The sequence below is a fragment of the Sorex araneus genome, chromosome 2 (genome assembly GCF_027595985.1).
Source record: "Sorex araneus isolate mSorAra2 chromosome 2, mSorAra2.pri, whole genome shotgun sequence".
NCBI classification, from domain to species: domain Eukaryota; kingdom Metazoa; phylum Chordata; class Mammalia; order Eulipotyphla; family Soricidae; genus Sorex; species Sorex araneus.
In genome coordinates, this window is record NC_073303.1 from 244,801,387 (window position 1) to 244,817,808 (window position 16,422).

The 16,422-nt window shown below is 47.0% G+C and overlaps 1 protein-coding gene and 1 pseudogene across 1 annotated transcript; both read left to right on the forward strand.

The window, feature by feature from the left end:
- Nucleotides 1-2,007: 2,007 nt before the first annotated feature.
- Nucleotides 2,008-2,759, forward strand: LOC101546227 (olfactory receptor 7A10-like; annotated as a pseudogene).
- Nucleotides 2,760-15,480: 12,721 nt separating this feature from the next.
- LOC101546489 (olfactory receptor 7A10-like) lies at nt 15,481-16,422 on the forward strand. Its single transcript, XM_004614961.2, has one exon. It carries the CDS (start codon nt 15,481-15,483, stop codon nt 16,420-16,422), a length of 942 nt encoding a protein of 313 aa, XP_004615018.1.

Sequence of the window (16,422 nt, forward strand, 5' to 3'; positions counted from 1 at the left end):
TCACTTTCGGAGCCCGGCAAGCTACTGAGAGTATCCCGCCCGCACAGCAGAGCCTGGCAAGCTCCCCGTGGCGTATTCGATATGCCAAAAACAGTAACAACAAATCTCACCATGGTTACTGGTGCCCTCTGGAGCAAATCGATGAACAACGTAAGGACAGTGTGTGTGTGTGTGTGTGTGTGTGTGTGTGTGTGTGTGTGTGTGTGTGTGTGTATGTGTGTGTGTTACCAATACATTGCTCATGGAGTGATAAAAAAAATCCTGAGTTTGATGAAATCTTATGCGCAAGGATATGGGAAAATGTGAGTTTAGCCTCTGAAAGGCAGGAGACTTGATAGGGACAAAGTGGAAAATGCACATTGTGCATTGCTCCTAAGACGTTCTCCAGGGAAGCTTGGGTAATTTTCCATTATTTCTGTCCGGTCCTGCGTCCTCCCCCAGGGAAATCCAGTGAAGGCGGGGGAGACCATGCTAATGAGCACCTCCGAGGCTAGAAGACCTGACCTGTTCTGGGCCACTGGCCAGAGCGACCTCATGTGTCCCGGGCCATACTCGCAGCTTCTGGAATCCTGACTCTGGTCCCGGGATCGATGCTGTACCTCAGCCTGCCATCTCGTGTGGGGACCGACACCCAGCCCCCCCATCAGGCAACCTGTGGACAGGCTGACTCTGACACGGAGTCCTGCCTCACAGGGACCCCAAGGTGAGTCCTTCTGCCCACTGGGCACTCTCTGGTGGAGCCAAGCTGGGCACAAGCATTATACTATGGCCAATGAGACCCTCCCAGCCAGATCCTGGGTCTGATGCTCATGTGATTGTCACAGAAAAATGAAAACTTATAATAGATTTTTGGAGTCCCAAAAATAACCAATTTGGAGGGATGTGCAAATATTTTGTTTTTCTTTTTGGGTCACACCCAGCGATGCACAGAGGCTACTCCTGGCTCTGCACTCAGGAATCACCCCTGGCGGTGCTCAGGGGACCATATGGGATGCTGGGAACCGAACCCGGGTCAGCCTCATGTAAAGCAAATGTCTTATCCGCTGTGCTATTGCTCAAGCCCCTGCAAATTGTTCTTTACCAGTGAGTCACCTCAGACTTACTTTTCATATTGATGACCTAAATTTAGTTTAGTTAGGTTTTTTTTTTTTTTGGGTCAAACCTGGCAGTGCTCATGGCTTACTCCTGGTTCTGTGACTCCGGGATCAGTCCTGGAGGGCTAGAGGTCTCAGGGGTTTTAGGGATAGAACCTAGGTCACCTGCATGCAAGGCAAATGCCCTATGTACTGTACTATCTCTTCTGCCCCCTCCCCAAATTCTTTTTTTCTTTTTTCTTTTTTGCATCACAACCCACAATGCTCAGTGGTTACTCTTGGCTCATGCACTCAGGAATTACTCCTGGTGGTGCTCGGGGGACATATGGGATGCTGGGAATCGAACCCAGGTCGGCCACATGCAAGGCAAGTCTGCTGTGCTATTGCTCCAGCCCCCCAATTCTTTTATTTAAATTTTTATGGGGGGGCTGGAGCGATAGCATAGCAGGTAGGGCCTTTGCCTTGCATGTGGCAGACCTGGGTTCGATTCCCAGCATCCCATATGGTCCCTGGAGCACCGCCAGGAGTAATTCCTGAGTGTGTGAGCCAGCAGTAACCCTTGAGCATCGCTGGGTGTGACTCAAAAAAGAAAAAAAAATTTTTTTGTTAGATACAAACAAACGCCTCATGGGAGGGGAGATGGGGGCAGGCCACCAGGTGAAGCCGGGCATGAACTGCGGCAATGAGACAAGTCAGAAACTATAATCATGGCCCATTTCCCTCTCCTGCTAGTTGAGCCCAGCACATGGACCTAGGGAACCTTACAAGACTGACTGAGTTTTTCCTCTTGGGACTGTCAGAGGATCTCGAATTGCAGATCTACATATTCGGGCTCTTCCTGTCCATGTACCTGATCACCGTGCTGGGGAACCTGCTCATCATCCTGGCCGTCAGCTCAGACCCCCACCTCTACACGCCCATGTACTTCTTCCTGTCCAACCTGTCCTTCGTGGACATCTGCTCCACCTCCACCATTGTCCCCAAGATGCTGGTGAACATCCAGACACACAGCAGAGCCATAAGCTATGAAGGCTGCATCACCCAGATGTACTTTTTCACCCTCTTCGCAGTCCTGGATGATTTCATCCTGACCGTGATGACCTATGACCGCTTTGTGGCCATCTGCCACCCCCTGCATTATACGGTCATCATGAACCCCCGGCTGTGTGGGCTGCTGGTGCTGGTGTCCTGGGTCATCAGTCACCTGCATTCTTCTGCACGCGCTTGGAAATCCCCCACTTTTCCTGTGAACTCAAACAGATGGTGCAGCTGGCTTGTTCAGACACACGTGTGAACAACCTGGTGATGTATATCGCAGCTGTGATGCTGGCGGGCGGTCCCCTGGCTGGCATCTTTTACTCCTACTCTAAGATTGTCTCCTCCATCCGCAGAATCTCCTCAGCTCAGGGGAGATTGAAAGCTTTCTCCACCTGTGCATCTCACGTCTCTGTGGTCTCCTTGTTCTATGGCACAGCCCTGGGTGTGTACCTGAGCTCTGCTGGCACCCAAGATTCACACTCCATTTCAATCCCCTCGGTGATGTACACGGTGGTCACCCCCATGCTGAACCCCTTCATCTACAGCCTCCGGAACAAAGACCTCATGGGGGCTCTGAAACGACTTTTGCACAGAACCATTCCAAAGGGTCTAGTAGTTCGGGACTGAGGAATTTGTCCTTGATTGTAACATCAGAGTTTTGGGTTCTGAGATGATGACCAGATTGTGGGATCCCAGGTACTTCTTCTGAGTAGTTGTTTTGTTGTGGTGGTTTTGGTGCACCCCAGGTTGTGCTCTGTGCTGACTCCTGGCTCTGTGCTCAGGGAGCAGTCCTTGAGGGCTCCGGAGACCATATGGAATGCCAGGAACACAACCTGCATCAGCTAGAGTTGAAGTGGACTGTGTTTTGTGGTCTCTCTGATGTCAACATTCCTTCTGTAAACATTTTCTTTCTTTCATCTATTTGTCCTCGACCTGGCATTCTCAATTCTTATTTGATTTCACTTTTTGTTTTTGTATTTGGACCACACCCGTATAGTGCATACAACTTAGTCCTGGCTCTGCTCAGAGAAATCACTCCTGGTGGTTCCTGGGTGATATGGGATACCTGTGATCAAACCTAGCTTAGCTATATGCAAGGCAAACTCCTTACTTGCTGTACTAATCTCTCTGACCCCCAACTGCATGAATTTCTTAAGAATAATTTCCTTTTATTCTATTATACAAAAGCATATTTATATTTTTAGGGATAGGAAAGTTTCCATATTTAACTTATAGCTATTCAGATGACTGATTATCTAATAAGTATGATTAAATACTCAAATATCTTTGACCACAGGATAATAAAAGGTATGAATGCTTAAAATTAATATTTCTAGTAAAGTAGAATTAAAGAAAAACTGAAGACACAGGTTTACATCTTAACTATGAAGGCATAACTATGAATAGAGGAGGTTAGATAATACAGAGCAGATGTGATAATATAAAAATAAAGATGAGTTTAGAGAAATGGAAATTTAACATTTCTTTGAGATGAACTCTCTCAGATATCAGAGAAAGTATGTGGTGAATGTTAGTCATTGGATTGTTGAATTCTTTGGCACTGACCTAAAGAAAAAACTTGGTTAAAGACAGATCATTTATTCTAAGACCTTGATATTAAAATAACAACATTAGTTTGTTATGCTGAAGGTACTATTTAAAATATGCATCAGTGTGGGCAATAGACATAACCCCCCAAAAAGAACAACATTTTCTCAGGTGAGAATGTTTCCTTACCTCAAACACACCGACAAGTATTCAGAACAGATGTTAGAATTTAAATGAAAGAGTTCCCAAACTACTGATAAACATTAAAATTCATTGTATATCAGAGACTATTATTTTTCACAGAATAAAACATGCATGGTCCATCAGTATACTTTTAGTGATTTCATTTTTTATATTATCTGTTGGTATACAACATCCCATAATCTCAGGCCTAGCTAGACTTGGATGTAAACATTGTTTTTATGCTACTGTTACTTTAACCGACTATACTTCCAGCAATGTAACTGACTTTGATACTGTTTCCGTTGACTAAGTTAATTTGTATAGTTCTGCCTATGTGGCTGAATATCATTGGTTAAAATATCAAGCTAGTTAATGAAAGGGGGCTGAACAGGCTGCTCTCCGGCATGCCACAGCACAACTACAGAGACAGTTATGTGATCCTTCCAGAAAATGCTATTTCTTTTGTGTGCATATCTTAAATAATTTTTTACAAGATATATACTTTTATTATTATGTTTTTTTTTTCTTTTTTAAAAAATTATTTATTTATTTAAAATGGAGTTACCGTGAGAACAGTTACAGGGCTTTCAGGATCAAGTCTCAGTCATATTATAATAAAACACCCATCCCTTCACCAGTGCACATGTTCCACCACCAAGAACCCTAGTACACCCCACCTCCCACTCCCCCTCTGCCTGTATGGCAGATGATTTTCAATTCACTCTCTCCTTACTTTGATTACATTCAATTTTCGACAGAAAACTCACAATCCTTATTTGGAGTTTTTCCTCCAACAGTCAGACCTGTCGGAATGGCATCATTAGATTGTATGTTTTCTATTGTCGATAACAAAGAGCATATGATGTTGCACAGTCGCAAAAGCGGCCGCTCAGTTTTGGGATTCTGGTATTAAGTCCAGAGGTATTTCTGCCAGCAGCTGCTGCATTCCGAGATTGGTTTGTGTGCCTCTGGGATCATGGCTGTTCAGGAGAGGAGGAGCTGTTTGTGGGCGACTGCTCGGGGTCTCATTTGGGCAGGAGGCCGGACTGGTTCTGTCCCCCACGTCGAGAGATTCCCCACACGTTCCATCACTGAAAGCTCCTACCTCTCTGTCCAATTGGTTCTGAACGGTGGCAGTTGCCATGCTGCCACAAAGGGCAGAAGGCCGAGGGACAGAAACCCTTCCCCTCCTGGGGCTGCACAGGGCCGAAGCTTAGTACACAGTCCAGGAGTTTATCTGCCAGCAAGTGCTATGTTCCTAGCTTGGTGTCTGTGCCTCTGGGATAATGGATGCTCAGGGGTGGCAGAGCCATTCCTGAGCATTTTTTTTGTGTGTGTGTAACAGAAAAGGTCATGTGGCCACATAAGTGGTCACGTGGTTTGGTGAAATATCCCAGTCCCACAACATACCGGAGCCATGTTAGTAGAAGCTCAGTATTGCTGGGACTCCATCTGGAGAAGGCGGGTTGGCTGCACCTTCTCTGTCTGGCACCCTGGTGTTGTTGGCCCGGTCTGGGGTCCCGAGCATTGTCCGGCTTGCGGTGCCTGCTGGCCCGGATTCTTCACTGCAAGGTGCGGCAAGATGGCGCCGAGGGCGGGTTGAGGGCATGACGTCTGGCGGCAGGGGTAGGTTGGAAGCTGGGCTGGTGCCGCCCCATTCCAGTACTCCCCCGCAGTTTGGAGATCTCCCAGTCCCACATATCGGAGCATGTTAGTAGAAGCTCAGTGTTGCCAGGACTCTATCTAGAGAAGGCAGGTTGGCTGTACATTCTCTGTCTGGCACCGTAGTGTTGTTGGCCCGATCTGGGTTCCGGAGCATTCTCTGAAGAATAATTTCTATTGGAGGGCTGGAGTGATAGTTCAGAGGGTAGGATGCTTGCCTAGATTGCAGCCAACCATGGTTTGATCCATACACAGAACATGCACCCCTGAATCTTGCCAGGAATAATTCCTTTGTGTGAGCTAGGACTAAAACCCAGGAATCACTGAGTTTGGCCCAGAAAGAAAAGAAGAGAAATCAAATAAGACAGAGAAGGAGGAGGAGGAGGAAAAGTAGAAGGAGAAGGAGCAGAAGATGATGAAGAAAGAAGAAGAAGAAGAAGAAGAAGAAGAAGAGGAGGAGGAAGAAGAGGAGGAGGAAGAAGAAGAGGAAGAGAAGAAGAAGGAGGAGGAAGAGGAGGAGGAGGAGAAGAAGAAGCAGAAGGAGAAGGAGAAGGAGAAGGAGAGAAAGAAGAGGAAGAAGAAGGAGGAGAAGAAAGACGAGTTGGAGGTGGAGGAGGAGGAGGAGAAGAAAAAGATGATGATGAAGAAGACGAACTCTGAAAAAGAGAAGAAGAAAAAGAAGGAGAAGGAGTAGAAGAATAGGAAGAAGAAGGAGGAGGAAGACGAGTTGGAGGAGGAGGAGGTGGAGAAGAAGAAGAAGGAGGAGGAGGAGGAGGAGGAGGAGAAGAAGAAGAAGAAGAAGAAGAAGAAGAAGAAGAAGAAGAAGAAGAAGAAGAAGAAAAAGAAGATGAAGAAGGAGGAGGAGGAGAAGAAGAAGAAGAAGAAGAAGAAGAAGAAGAAGAAGAAGAAGAAGAAGAAGAAGAAGAAGGAGAAGAAGAAGAACAAGAGCAAGAACAAGAGCAAGAAAAAGAGGAGAAGGAGAAGGAGGAAAAGGATTTGTCTTGAATGATTTGTGAGACAAGGTTATTAGTTTTTTTTTGGGGAGGCAGGGCGCACAACTGGACTTGCTCTGGGGCTACTCATGGCTCTACACTCAAGAATAACTTCAGTTTGGGGGACCCTATGGGGTGCTGGGGATGGAGCTTGGTCAGCCACGCACAAGATAAGCACTCTGCCTATTGTACTATCTCTCCTGCTCCATTTTTTCCCTAGCAGTCATGAGTTTACTACTAATAAGAAACATATTGCCTCTGGGAACATGAAATATTTGTATGTATGTTGAGAACAGAAGAAAATTTGAGATTATTGTCCCATTTGTGTGCTTCCTTTCTTCGTATATCACACAACTGTTCTTCCCAATGTTATTTCATGAAGGTAACAAGGCTTCAAGTTCATCTGAAAAGCTGGGGTGTGTGTGTGTGTGTGTGTGTGTGTGTGTGTGTGTGTGTGTTCACCTATATGTGCCGATGCTGTGTTTAGCTACTTTTGTTTCATGAGCTTCCTGTTTCTTCTGTGGTTGGTCAAATGCAGCCCTTCCCATTTTGTTCTTTGTTTTTACTTTTGGGTCACACTTGGAGGTGCCCAGATGCTTCCTCCTGGTCTGAACTCAGAAATTACTCTTGGTCTGGACTGGGGCAGGGGGGATCATCCGGATTTGCAGTACTGGAAAGGAACATGGTCAGCTTCATGTATGGCAAATGCTCTACCTGCTGTGATCTCTCTCCACTTTGCTACTTGACTTCTGGTCACACGGAACTACCTGTACCCAGGGCTGCTCCACAAACCAGGATGTAACAGGGAAACACCAGGAGAGGCTTCAGGGAAAGACAGTTCTCATCAGGAACTGGGTACCAGGATGGACATTGATGCGTAATTTCCTGGTGATTCATCTCCATATTAAAATCGGAGAAGGGTATTAGTTTTTTAAATTATTTTTGTTGTTGTTGTTGTTGTTGGGCCATATCCGGGGATGCTTAGGGGTCACACTTGGCTGTACTCAGAAATCACTCCTGGTGGAGCCCCCGGGAAGACCCTATGGGGATTCTGGGGATCGAACCCTGAGTCAGCTGCACGCATGACAAACACACCTCAGCTCCCTATCACTTCGGCTCTCTATTTCTTCTTAAACTATAAGGTGCAGTTTTGGAACAATAGCACAGTGGGTAGGGCGTTTGCCTTGCACATGGCCGACCTTGCACATGGCTGATCCCCAGCATCCCATATGGTCCCTCTGAGCACACCAGTAGAAATTCCTGAGTGCAGAGCCAGGAATGACCCAAAAAGGTGATCCCTTGTGCATCACCAGGTATGACCCAAAGAGCCTATATATATGTATATATATATGTATATGAAGATGTATATGTATAAGTACTGTAGCACTGTAGCACTGTTGTCCATTGTTCATCGATTTGCTCGAGCAGGCACCAGTAATATCTTCATTGTGAGACTTGTTACTGATTTTGGAATATTGAATATGCCACGGGGAGCTTGCCTGGCTCTGCCGTGTGGGCAGGATACTCTTGGTAGTTTGCCAGGCTCTCCAAGTGGGACGGAGGAATCGAACCCAGGTCAGCTGCGTGCAAGGCAAACACCCTACCCGCTGTCCTATTGCTCCATATTGGATGGAGCGATGTATAACTACAAAATAAAATTTTCATTTGCTTTCCCAGAAGAATAGTCATGACTTGTTCTTCCTCTATGGAAGGAAATGAAGCTGGCAGCCCTGTCTCTGTCATAGAGAACAGATGGCCTTGGAACCTTCTTTGTTCCAGTGTAAAATTCACTGTGCGATCATTGAGAGCCGATTGAGAGTCATGGAGAGCCAACGGGAGATTAGAAGAACTTTATTTCATTGTCATGAATCAATGGATCATGATGGGCGGAAGCTCTCAGCCCCTGAGGCTGAACCCAGGACAGTTGCATGCAAGTGAAGTGGTCACCTCCTGTACTATCCTTTCTTCATCGAGTCTTTATTTTTCAGACACATGGAACCTAGCCCAGTAGCCAGTATCCTCAGCACTAGAGTTTGTAAAACTAATTATTTTTTAAATTTATTTAATTTCAATAATATTTCCATTTCTTATTATATTATTAATTTTTTTTTCCTTTTTGGGTCACACCCAGCTATGCACAGGGGTTACTCCTGGCTCTACACTCAGAAATTACTCCTGGCGGTGCTCAGGGGACCATATGGGATGCTGGGATTCGAACCCAGGTCGGCTGCGTGCAAGGCAAACGCACTACACGTAGTGCTATCGCTCCAGCCCTATTTTTAATTTTTTAACTATTAATGGATTGGAGCACTAGCACAGCGCATAGGCCATTTGCCTTGCACATGGCTGACCCGGGTTCGATTCCTTCGTTTCTCTTGGAGAGGCTGGCAAGTTACCCAGAGTATCCCACCCACATGGCAGAGCCTGGCAAGCTCCCCATGGTGTATTCGATATGCCAAAAACAGCAACAACAAGTCTCACAATGGAGACGTTACTGGTGCCCTCTTGAGCAAATCAATGAACAATGGGACAACAGTGCTAATATAGTACTAACTTTTTAATTGAATCACCATGAGATAGATCATTATCAACATGTTTATGATTGGATTTCAGTCATACAGTGTTCCAACACCCATCCCTCCACCAGTGTCCCTTTCCCAGCACCAGTGTCTCCAGGTTCCCTCCCATCACCCCCCACCTCCTACCCCCTGCCTGCATCTGTGGCGGGCGCTTCTCCTCTCTCTCTTTCTCTCTCTCTCTTCTATATATATATATATATATATATATATACATGTGTATATATACATATATATATCCTTTTGGGCACTGTGGTTTGCAATATTGAACTGAATGGTTATTAAGCATATCCCTTACCTATTTTTAACCCTCATCTCTTGTCAGCGTGATCATTCCCTGCTATTATTGTCGTACTGGTCTCTTCTCTATCTTACCTACCCTCAGCCTCACACACACTTGTGGTTAGTTCTGACCATTGACCAGTCCTCCTAACTCCCCCTAATTCCCTGGCCATGGATATTATTCTTCTACTTGTTCTTCCTATATCTGTCATTTTATATCTGTCCCCTTCCTTCTGACTCATTTCATTCAGCATGATACTCTTCATGTTCATCTTAAATACATTTATTTTTATTTAAACACCATCGTTTGTAGTTTTCATAATACAGTTGTTTCAGGCATTCAGTGTTCCAGTACCATGAGTGTGACCATCCCTCCACCAATGTCCCCAGTTTCCTTCCCAATCCCAACCTGTCCCCTTAGGCGCCTAACACATTTGCTTTATATAGTTTTCTCCAACGAGATGAAAGAAATTTCAAATAGAATGATCAGAAAGTAAATCAGTAAAATCCAATTTGTGATTGCTGTATGATTTTAACCTATGGAAACATGGAAATTAAAATCCTTTAATATAATATAAGATATTATATCTATTCTCATTTAAACAAGTAAGTTATCAGTTCTGGAATTTAGAATATACTACATTCAATTTTATTTTGTACTTGGTTTTCATTATGGTCATAATCTTGCCTTACTAGTCATTAATAAAACTTAATAAATTCTGTACTAATATATTCTGAAGTTTACATGAATTAGGTAAGGCATACAATATGTAAATCTCCCCCTACACTTTATATACACACCGTGGTTGACAAAATTGTTCATGATGATTTTTTTTGACTGTTTATTTACTTATTTAATTTTTTTGGACTGGAGCGATGTAACAGAGAGTAGGGCATTTGCCTTGCAAGAGGCTGACCTGGGTTTGATTCCTCTGTCACTGTCAGAGCCCGACAAGCTACCAAGAGTGTCCCTCACTCATGGGAGAGCCCGGCTAGCTCCCGTGGTGTATTCAATATGCCAAAACCAGTAACAACAAGTCTCACAATGGAGACATTACTGTTGCCTGCTAGACCAAATCAATGAGCAGTGGAAGGACAGTGTGTGTGTGTGTGTGTGTGTGTGTGTGTGTGTGTGTGTGTGTGTGTTACCAATACATTACTCATGGAGTGATAAAAAGAAATCCTGAGTTTGATGAACTCTTATGCACAAGGATGTGAGAAAGTGGTGTGAGTTTAGCCTCTGAGAGGCAGGAGAGTTGCTGGGGACAAAGTGGAAAGCGCAGGTTGTGCATCACTCCTAAGATGTTCTCCAGGGAAGCTTGGGTAATTTTCCATTATTTCTGTCCGGTCCTGTGTCCTTCCCCAGGGAAATCTGGTGTAGGGCGGGGGGATCCCGTGTTAATGAGCGGCTCCCAGGCTTGAATACCTGCCCATCTCTGGGCCACCAGCCAGAGTGACCTCATGTGTTCCGGGACATACTCGCAGCTTCTGGAATTCTGACTCTGGTCCCGGGACCGATGCTGTACCCCAGCCTGCCATCTCGTGTGGGGACCGACACCCAGCCCCCCATCAGGCGACCCGGAGACAGGCTGACTCTGACACGGAGTCCTGCCTCACAGGGACCCCAAGGTGAGTCCTCCTGCCCACTGGGCACTCTGGTGGAGCCAAGCTGGGCACAAGCATTATACTATGGCCAGTGAGACCCTCCCAGCCAGATCCTGGGTCTGATGCCCATGTGATTGTCACAGAAAAATGAAAAGTTATAGAGTTTTGGAGTACCAAAAATAACCAATGTGGAGGGATGTGCAAATATATATTTTTTCTTTTTTGTCACACCCAGCGATGCACAGAGGCTACTCCTGGCTCTGCACTCAGGAATCACCCCTGGCGGTGCTCAGGGGACCATATGGGATACTAGGAATTGAACCCCGGGTCGGCCTCATGCAAAGCAAATGTCTTACCCGCTGTGCTATTGCTCCAGCCCCTGCAAATTGTTCTTTATCAACGAGTCACCTCAGACTTAATTTTCACATTGATGACCTAAAGTTAATTTAATTTTTTTTTTTTTGGGTCAAACCTGGCAGTGCTCATGGCTTACTGCTGGTTCTGTGACGCCGGGATCACTCCTGAAGGGCTTGAGGTGTAAGGGATATTAGGGATAGAACCCACGTCACCTGCATGCAGGCAAATGCCCTATCTACTGTTCTATCTCTCCTGCTCCCTCCCCAAATTCCTTTTTTCTTTTTTTTCTTTTTGCTTTTTGGATCACACCCCACAATGCATAGGGGTTACTCCTGGCTCCTCCTGGCAGTACTTGGGGGACCCTATGGGATGCTGGGAATCGAACCCGAGTCGGCAGCTTGCAAGGTGAACACCCTACCCGCTCCAGCTCCCCCCAATTCTTTTATTTAAATTTTTTTGGGGGTGTGGAGTGATAGCACAGCGGGTACGGCGTTTGCCTTGCACGTGGCTGACCCGGGTCCGATTCCCAGCATCGCATAGGGTCCCCGGACACCGCCAGGAGTAATTCCTGAGTGCATGAGCCAGGAGCAACCCTTGGGTATTGATGGGTGTGACTCAAAAAAGAAAAAAATCTTTTTTTGTTAGAAATTTTTTAGTTCAATTTTATTTGTTTTGTTTTTGGTCCACACCCCATGATGCTTGGGGCTTATTCCTTGCTCTTTGCTCAGGAAATACACCTGATCTTGTTCGGGAGACCATCAGGATGCTGGGGGTCAAATCTGCTCATCTTCCTGCTGGGCAAATATATGCCCTCCCCGCTCTACTCTCTCCCACACCCTGTCAATTTTAATTTTTGTTTAATCATGCTGAACTGCAAAGTGACACAGTTTTCATGACTGGGTTTCAGGTGTCTGCTGCCCCAGCACCCCCCCCTTCCCTAGTGTCCCCTGCTCCAACAAGGCCCGTTTCCCTCCCTCCCACCTGCCTGCCTCCAGGGTAGACACTTTTTTTTTTCATTTTTCTAAAAATTCAATGACTCTGAGATACAGAGTTGCACAGCTGATCATGGTCGGGTTTCAGTCTCACAATGCTCCAACACCCGGCCCTTCACCAATGTACACTTCCCACCACCAGTATCCTCAGTTTCCCTCCTGTCACCCTCTCTAGCCTCTATGGTAGGCACTTTTCCTCTCTCTCTCTTTCTCTCTCTCTCTGTGTCTCTCTCTTTCTCCTGCTTTGGGGCATTATGGTGTGCAATACAGGTACTGAGATATTATCATGCTTGTTCCTTTACCTGTTCTCTGCATGCAGAAAGGAGTTGGAAATGATCACTCTGGGTGAGAAACTCATCCTCTTTTCCTTTTAAGCACCCCGGTTTATTTTTATTTTATTTTTTTGCTTTTTTGGTCATACCCGGTGATGCATAGGGGTTACTCCTGGCTCTGCACTCAGGAATTACTCCTGGCGGTGCTCTGGGGACCCTATGGGATGCTGGGAATCGAACCCGGGTCGGCTGCATGCAAGGCAAATGCCTTACCTGCTGTGATATCACTCCAGCCCCAGCACACCAGTTTAAATACTGTCACTGATAGGGTAGCATGCATATCACTTTCCTCCCTTTCAGCACTCAGTCCTTGTCCAGAGTGACCACTGCCCTGTCTCTTTGCCCTAGTGGGCCCTTCCCTGACCTTGCCCCATGCCCCTCAGTGGAACGCTTCCTCTGATGGACCAGATCTCTTGCTCTTCATTTCTATTGTGATGTCAAAAAGTCTAGTCCAGGATAATGATGGCAAGTACCAAATCACACCAACGCTTCATGCGGTTTATCTCACTGCGCTTCCTTTCTTTGGCTCTATATTTCTTTCTGGTTTTGAGTCACACTCGGGGATGCTCAGGGATTACTCCTGGGTCTGCACTTCCGGAATCCCTCCTGGAGGAGCTCGTGGTACCCTATGGCTGCGTGCAAGGCGAGCACCCTCTCTGCTATATTTCAGTGAAAAATTAATACAATGGGGAAAATTGCTCAATGGGATGAATGCAGGCATTCCAGGGGGAGGTCTGGATACCACTCCCCAGCACCACATGATAAGCATGGCCAGGAGACACCCCCAAACATGTACCCAGAATCATGTCTGAGCTCCATGAGCCATGGTTAACCCCTGCGAAAACAAAAAAACAAATGAATAGATTCAAATGGGCATGCGCAGACTTTCGCCTTGCAGATGCTCTCTTCATGTGTAACATGTATGTGTGGATTTGTTAGTGATAGCACAGCGGGTTGGGCATTTGTCTTGCAAGTGACCGGCCCAGGATTTTATTCCTTGGTCCCTCTCGGAGAGTCCAGCAAGCTACCGAGAGTATCTTGCCCGCACTGCAGAGCCTGGCAAGCTCCCCGTGGTGTATTTGATATGCCAAAAACAGTAACAACACGTCTCACAATGGAGATGTTACTGGTGCCCGCTTGAGCAAATTGATGAACAATGGGATGATAGTGCTACAGTGCTACCAGACTTCTTACCAAAACTAGGAGCATGCGCCAGAAAAGAGTGATCTGAAATGTCAGTGATGACGTTTTGTACCTGATGCTGTGTTAATGTGTGATTGCTCCTTGTGGCGATGTGTGTGTGTGTGACCTTAGAGTGAGTGTCTAAACATAAAGTGTGGCTTTATTCATGGGGCAATGCCAGTCTGACATTAGCTCTGCAGGCGTCTTCACGTCTCTGGTGGACACACATTCGCCTGTGGCAGGGATTTAAGATTGATTTGTGTGAATCAAGAGCATTTGACTTAAAATGTCACAACAGAAAGAGGGATTTGGTCTTAGTGGCACTCGTCACCGCTGACCAAGGGTGCTCACGGGACCCTGATAATAGTGAGATGAGACCAATAACATCTTTTAGTTTTTTATTTGTTTCTTTGCTTGTTTGTTTTGGGTCCACACCCAGTGATGCTCAGGGGTGACTCCTGGCTCTGCACTCAGGAATCACTCCTGGGGTGCCCAGGGAACCCTCTGGGATGCCAGGGATCAAACCCAAGTCACCCGCAAGCAAGGCAAGTACCCTCCCTGCTGTCTTATTGCTTCTCCAATTCATTTTTTCTTCTTTGTTTTTGGCTCACACCCGGTGGTGTTCAGGGCTGACTCCTGGCTTTGTGCTCAGGGATCACTCTTTGCAGTATTCAGGAACCATATGGGATGCTGGGGGGGAGGGTCTCCATACGGGGTGAGCACACCAGACTTTGTCTCCAGCCTCAATTAACTTTTATTTTATTTTTGGTTTTGTTTCTGGGTCACACCCAACAGTGCTCAGGGCTCACTCCTGACTCTGCACTCAGGGAATGACTCCTGGTGGTGCTCAGAGGACCCTAGGGGACACCGGAGATCGAACCCAGGTCAGTAGCATGCAAGGCAAATAAATGCCCTGCCCCCAGGACTATCCCTCCAGCCCCTCTCTATTGTTTTCATCCTGTTGTGTTGCTTCTGAGTGTCTCAGCCTTAGAACATTCATCTTAAAATCCATTTTGGGGGTGGTGGGGCAGAAGGATAGTACTGAGGTTAAGGTGCCTGCTTTCCATGCAGCAGACTGGGTTCGATCCCGGGCATCCCCTAGAGTCCCCTGAGCACCACCAGGAGGGATTCCTAGAGTGCAGAGCCAGGGGTCACCCCTGAACAGTCTTAGGTGTGACCCCCAAACTAAACCAAAACAGTAACAGCAACTAAAATCCCTTCTCACTTATTGGTGAAAAGCTGAAAGGGAGTGAGAGGTCACAGAACCCCCTTTTTATGCCTTTTCTCTCTCACTCCTCCACTTTTTTTTTTTTTTTTGGTCACACCCGGCGATGCACAGGGGTTACTTCTGGCTCTGCACTCAGGAATTACCCCTGGTGGTGCTCAGGGGACCTTATGGGATACTGGGAATTGAACCTGGATCGGCCACGTACAAGGCAAATGCCCTACCCGCTGTGCTATTGCTCCAGCCCCTCACTTCTCCACGTCTGTTTTAGGGTGAGATACAAACAAATGCCTCGTGGGAGGGGGAGATGAGGGCGGGGGTCCAGGTGAAGCCGGGCATGAGGTGGGCAACGAGACAATTCAGACACCATAATCACGGCCCATTTCCCTCTCCTGCTAGTTGAGCCCAGCACATGGACCCAGGGAACCTTACAAGACTGTCTGAGTTTTTCCTCTTGGGACTGTCAGAGGATCCCGAATTGCAGATCTACATATTCGGGCTCTTCCTGTCCATGTACCTGATCACTGTGCTGGGGAACCTGCTCATCATCCTGGCCGTCAGCTCAGACCCCCACCTCCACACGCCCATGTACTTCTTCCTGTCCAACCTGTCCTTCGTGGACATCTGCTTCACCTCCACCATCGTCCCCAAGATGCTGGTGAACATCCAGACGCACAGCAGAGCCATCAGCTACGAGGGCTGCCTCACCCAGATGTACTTTTTCATCCTCTTCACAGGCCTGGATGATTTCATCCTGGCCGTGATGGCTTATGACCGCTATGTGGCCATCTGCCACCCCCTGCATTATACAGTCATCATGAACCCCCGGCTGTGTGGGCTGCTGGTGCTGGTGTCCTGGGTCATCAGTCACCTGCATTCTTTGTTACAGAGCTTAATGGTCTTGCGTCTGTCCTTCTGCACGGACTTGGAAATCCCCCACTTTTTCTGTGAACTCAAACAGATGGTGCAGCTGGCCTGTTCGGACACACTCCTGAACAACCTGGTGATGTACATCGCGGCTGTGATTCTGGCGGGTGGTCCCCTGTCTGGCATCCTTTACTCCTACTCTAAGATCGTCTCCTCCATCCGCAGAATCTCCTCGGCCCAGGGCAAGTTTAAAGCCTTTTCCACCTGCGCGTCTCACCTCTCTGTGGTCTCCTTGTTCTATTTTACGCTCCTCGGCGTGTACCTGGTCTCCGCCATGACCCAGGGCTCTCAGTCCAGTGCCATTCCCTCGGTGATGTACACGGTGGTCACCCCCATGCTGAACCCCTTCATCTACAGCCTCCGGAACAAAGACCTCAAGGGGGCTCTGAGGAGACTCTTCCACAGAACTGCTAAAAGGGTCCAGTAG

What these genes read in the sequence shown, in the direction of transcription:
- LOC101546489 (XM_004614961.2), top strand. Translation starts at nt 15,481, where the DNA reads ATGGACCCAGGGAACCTTACAAGACTGTCTGAGTTTTTCCTCTTGGGA.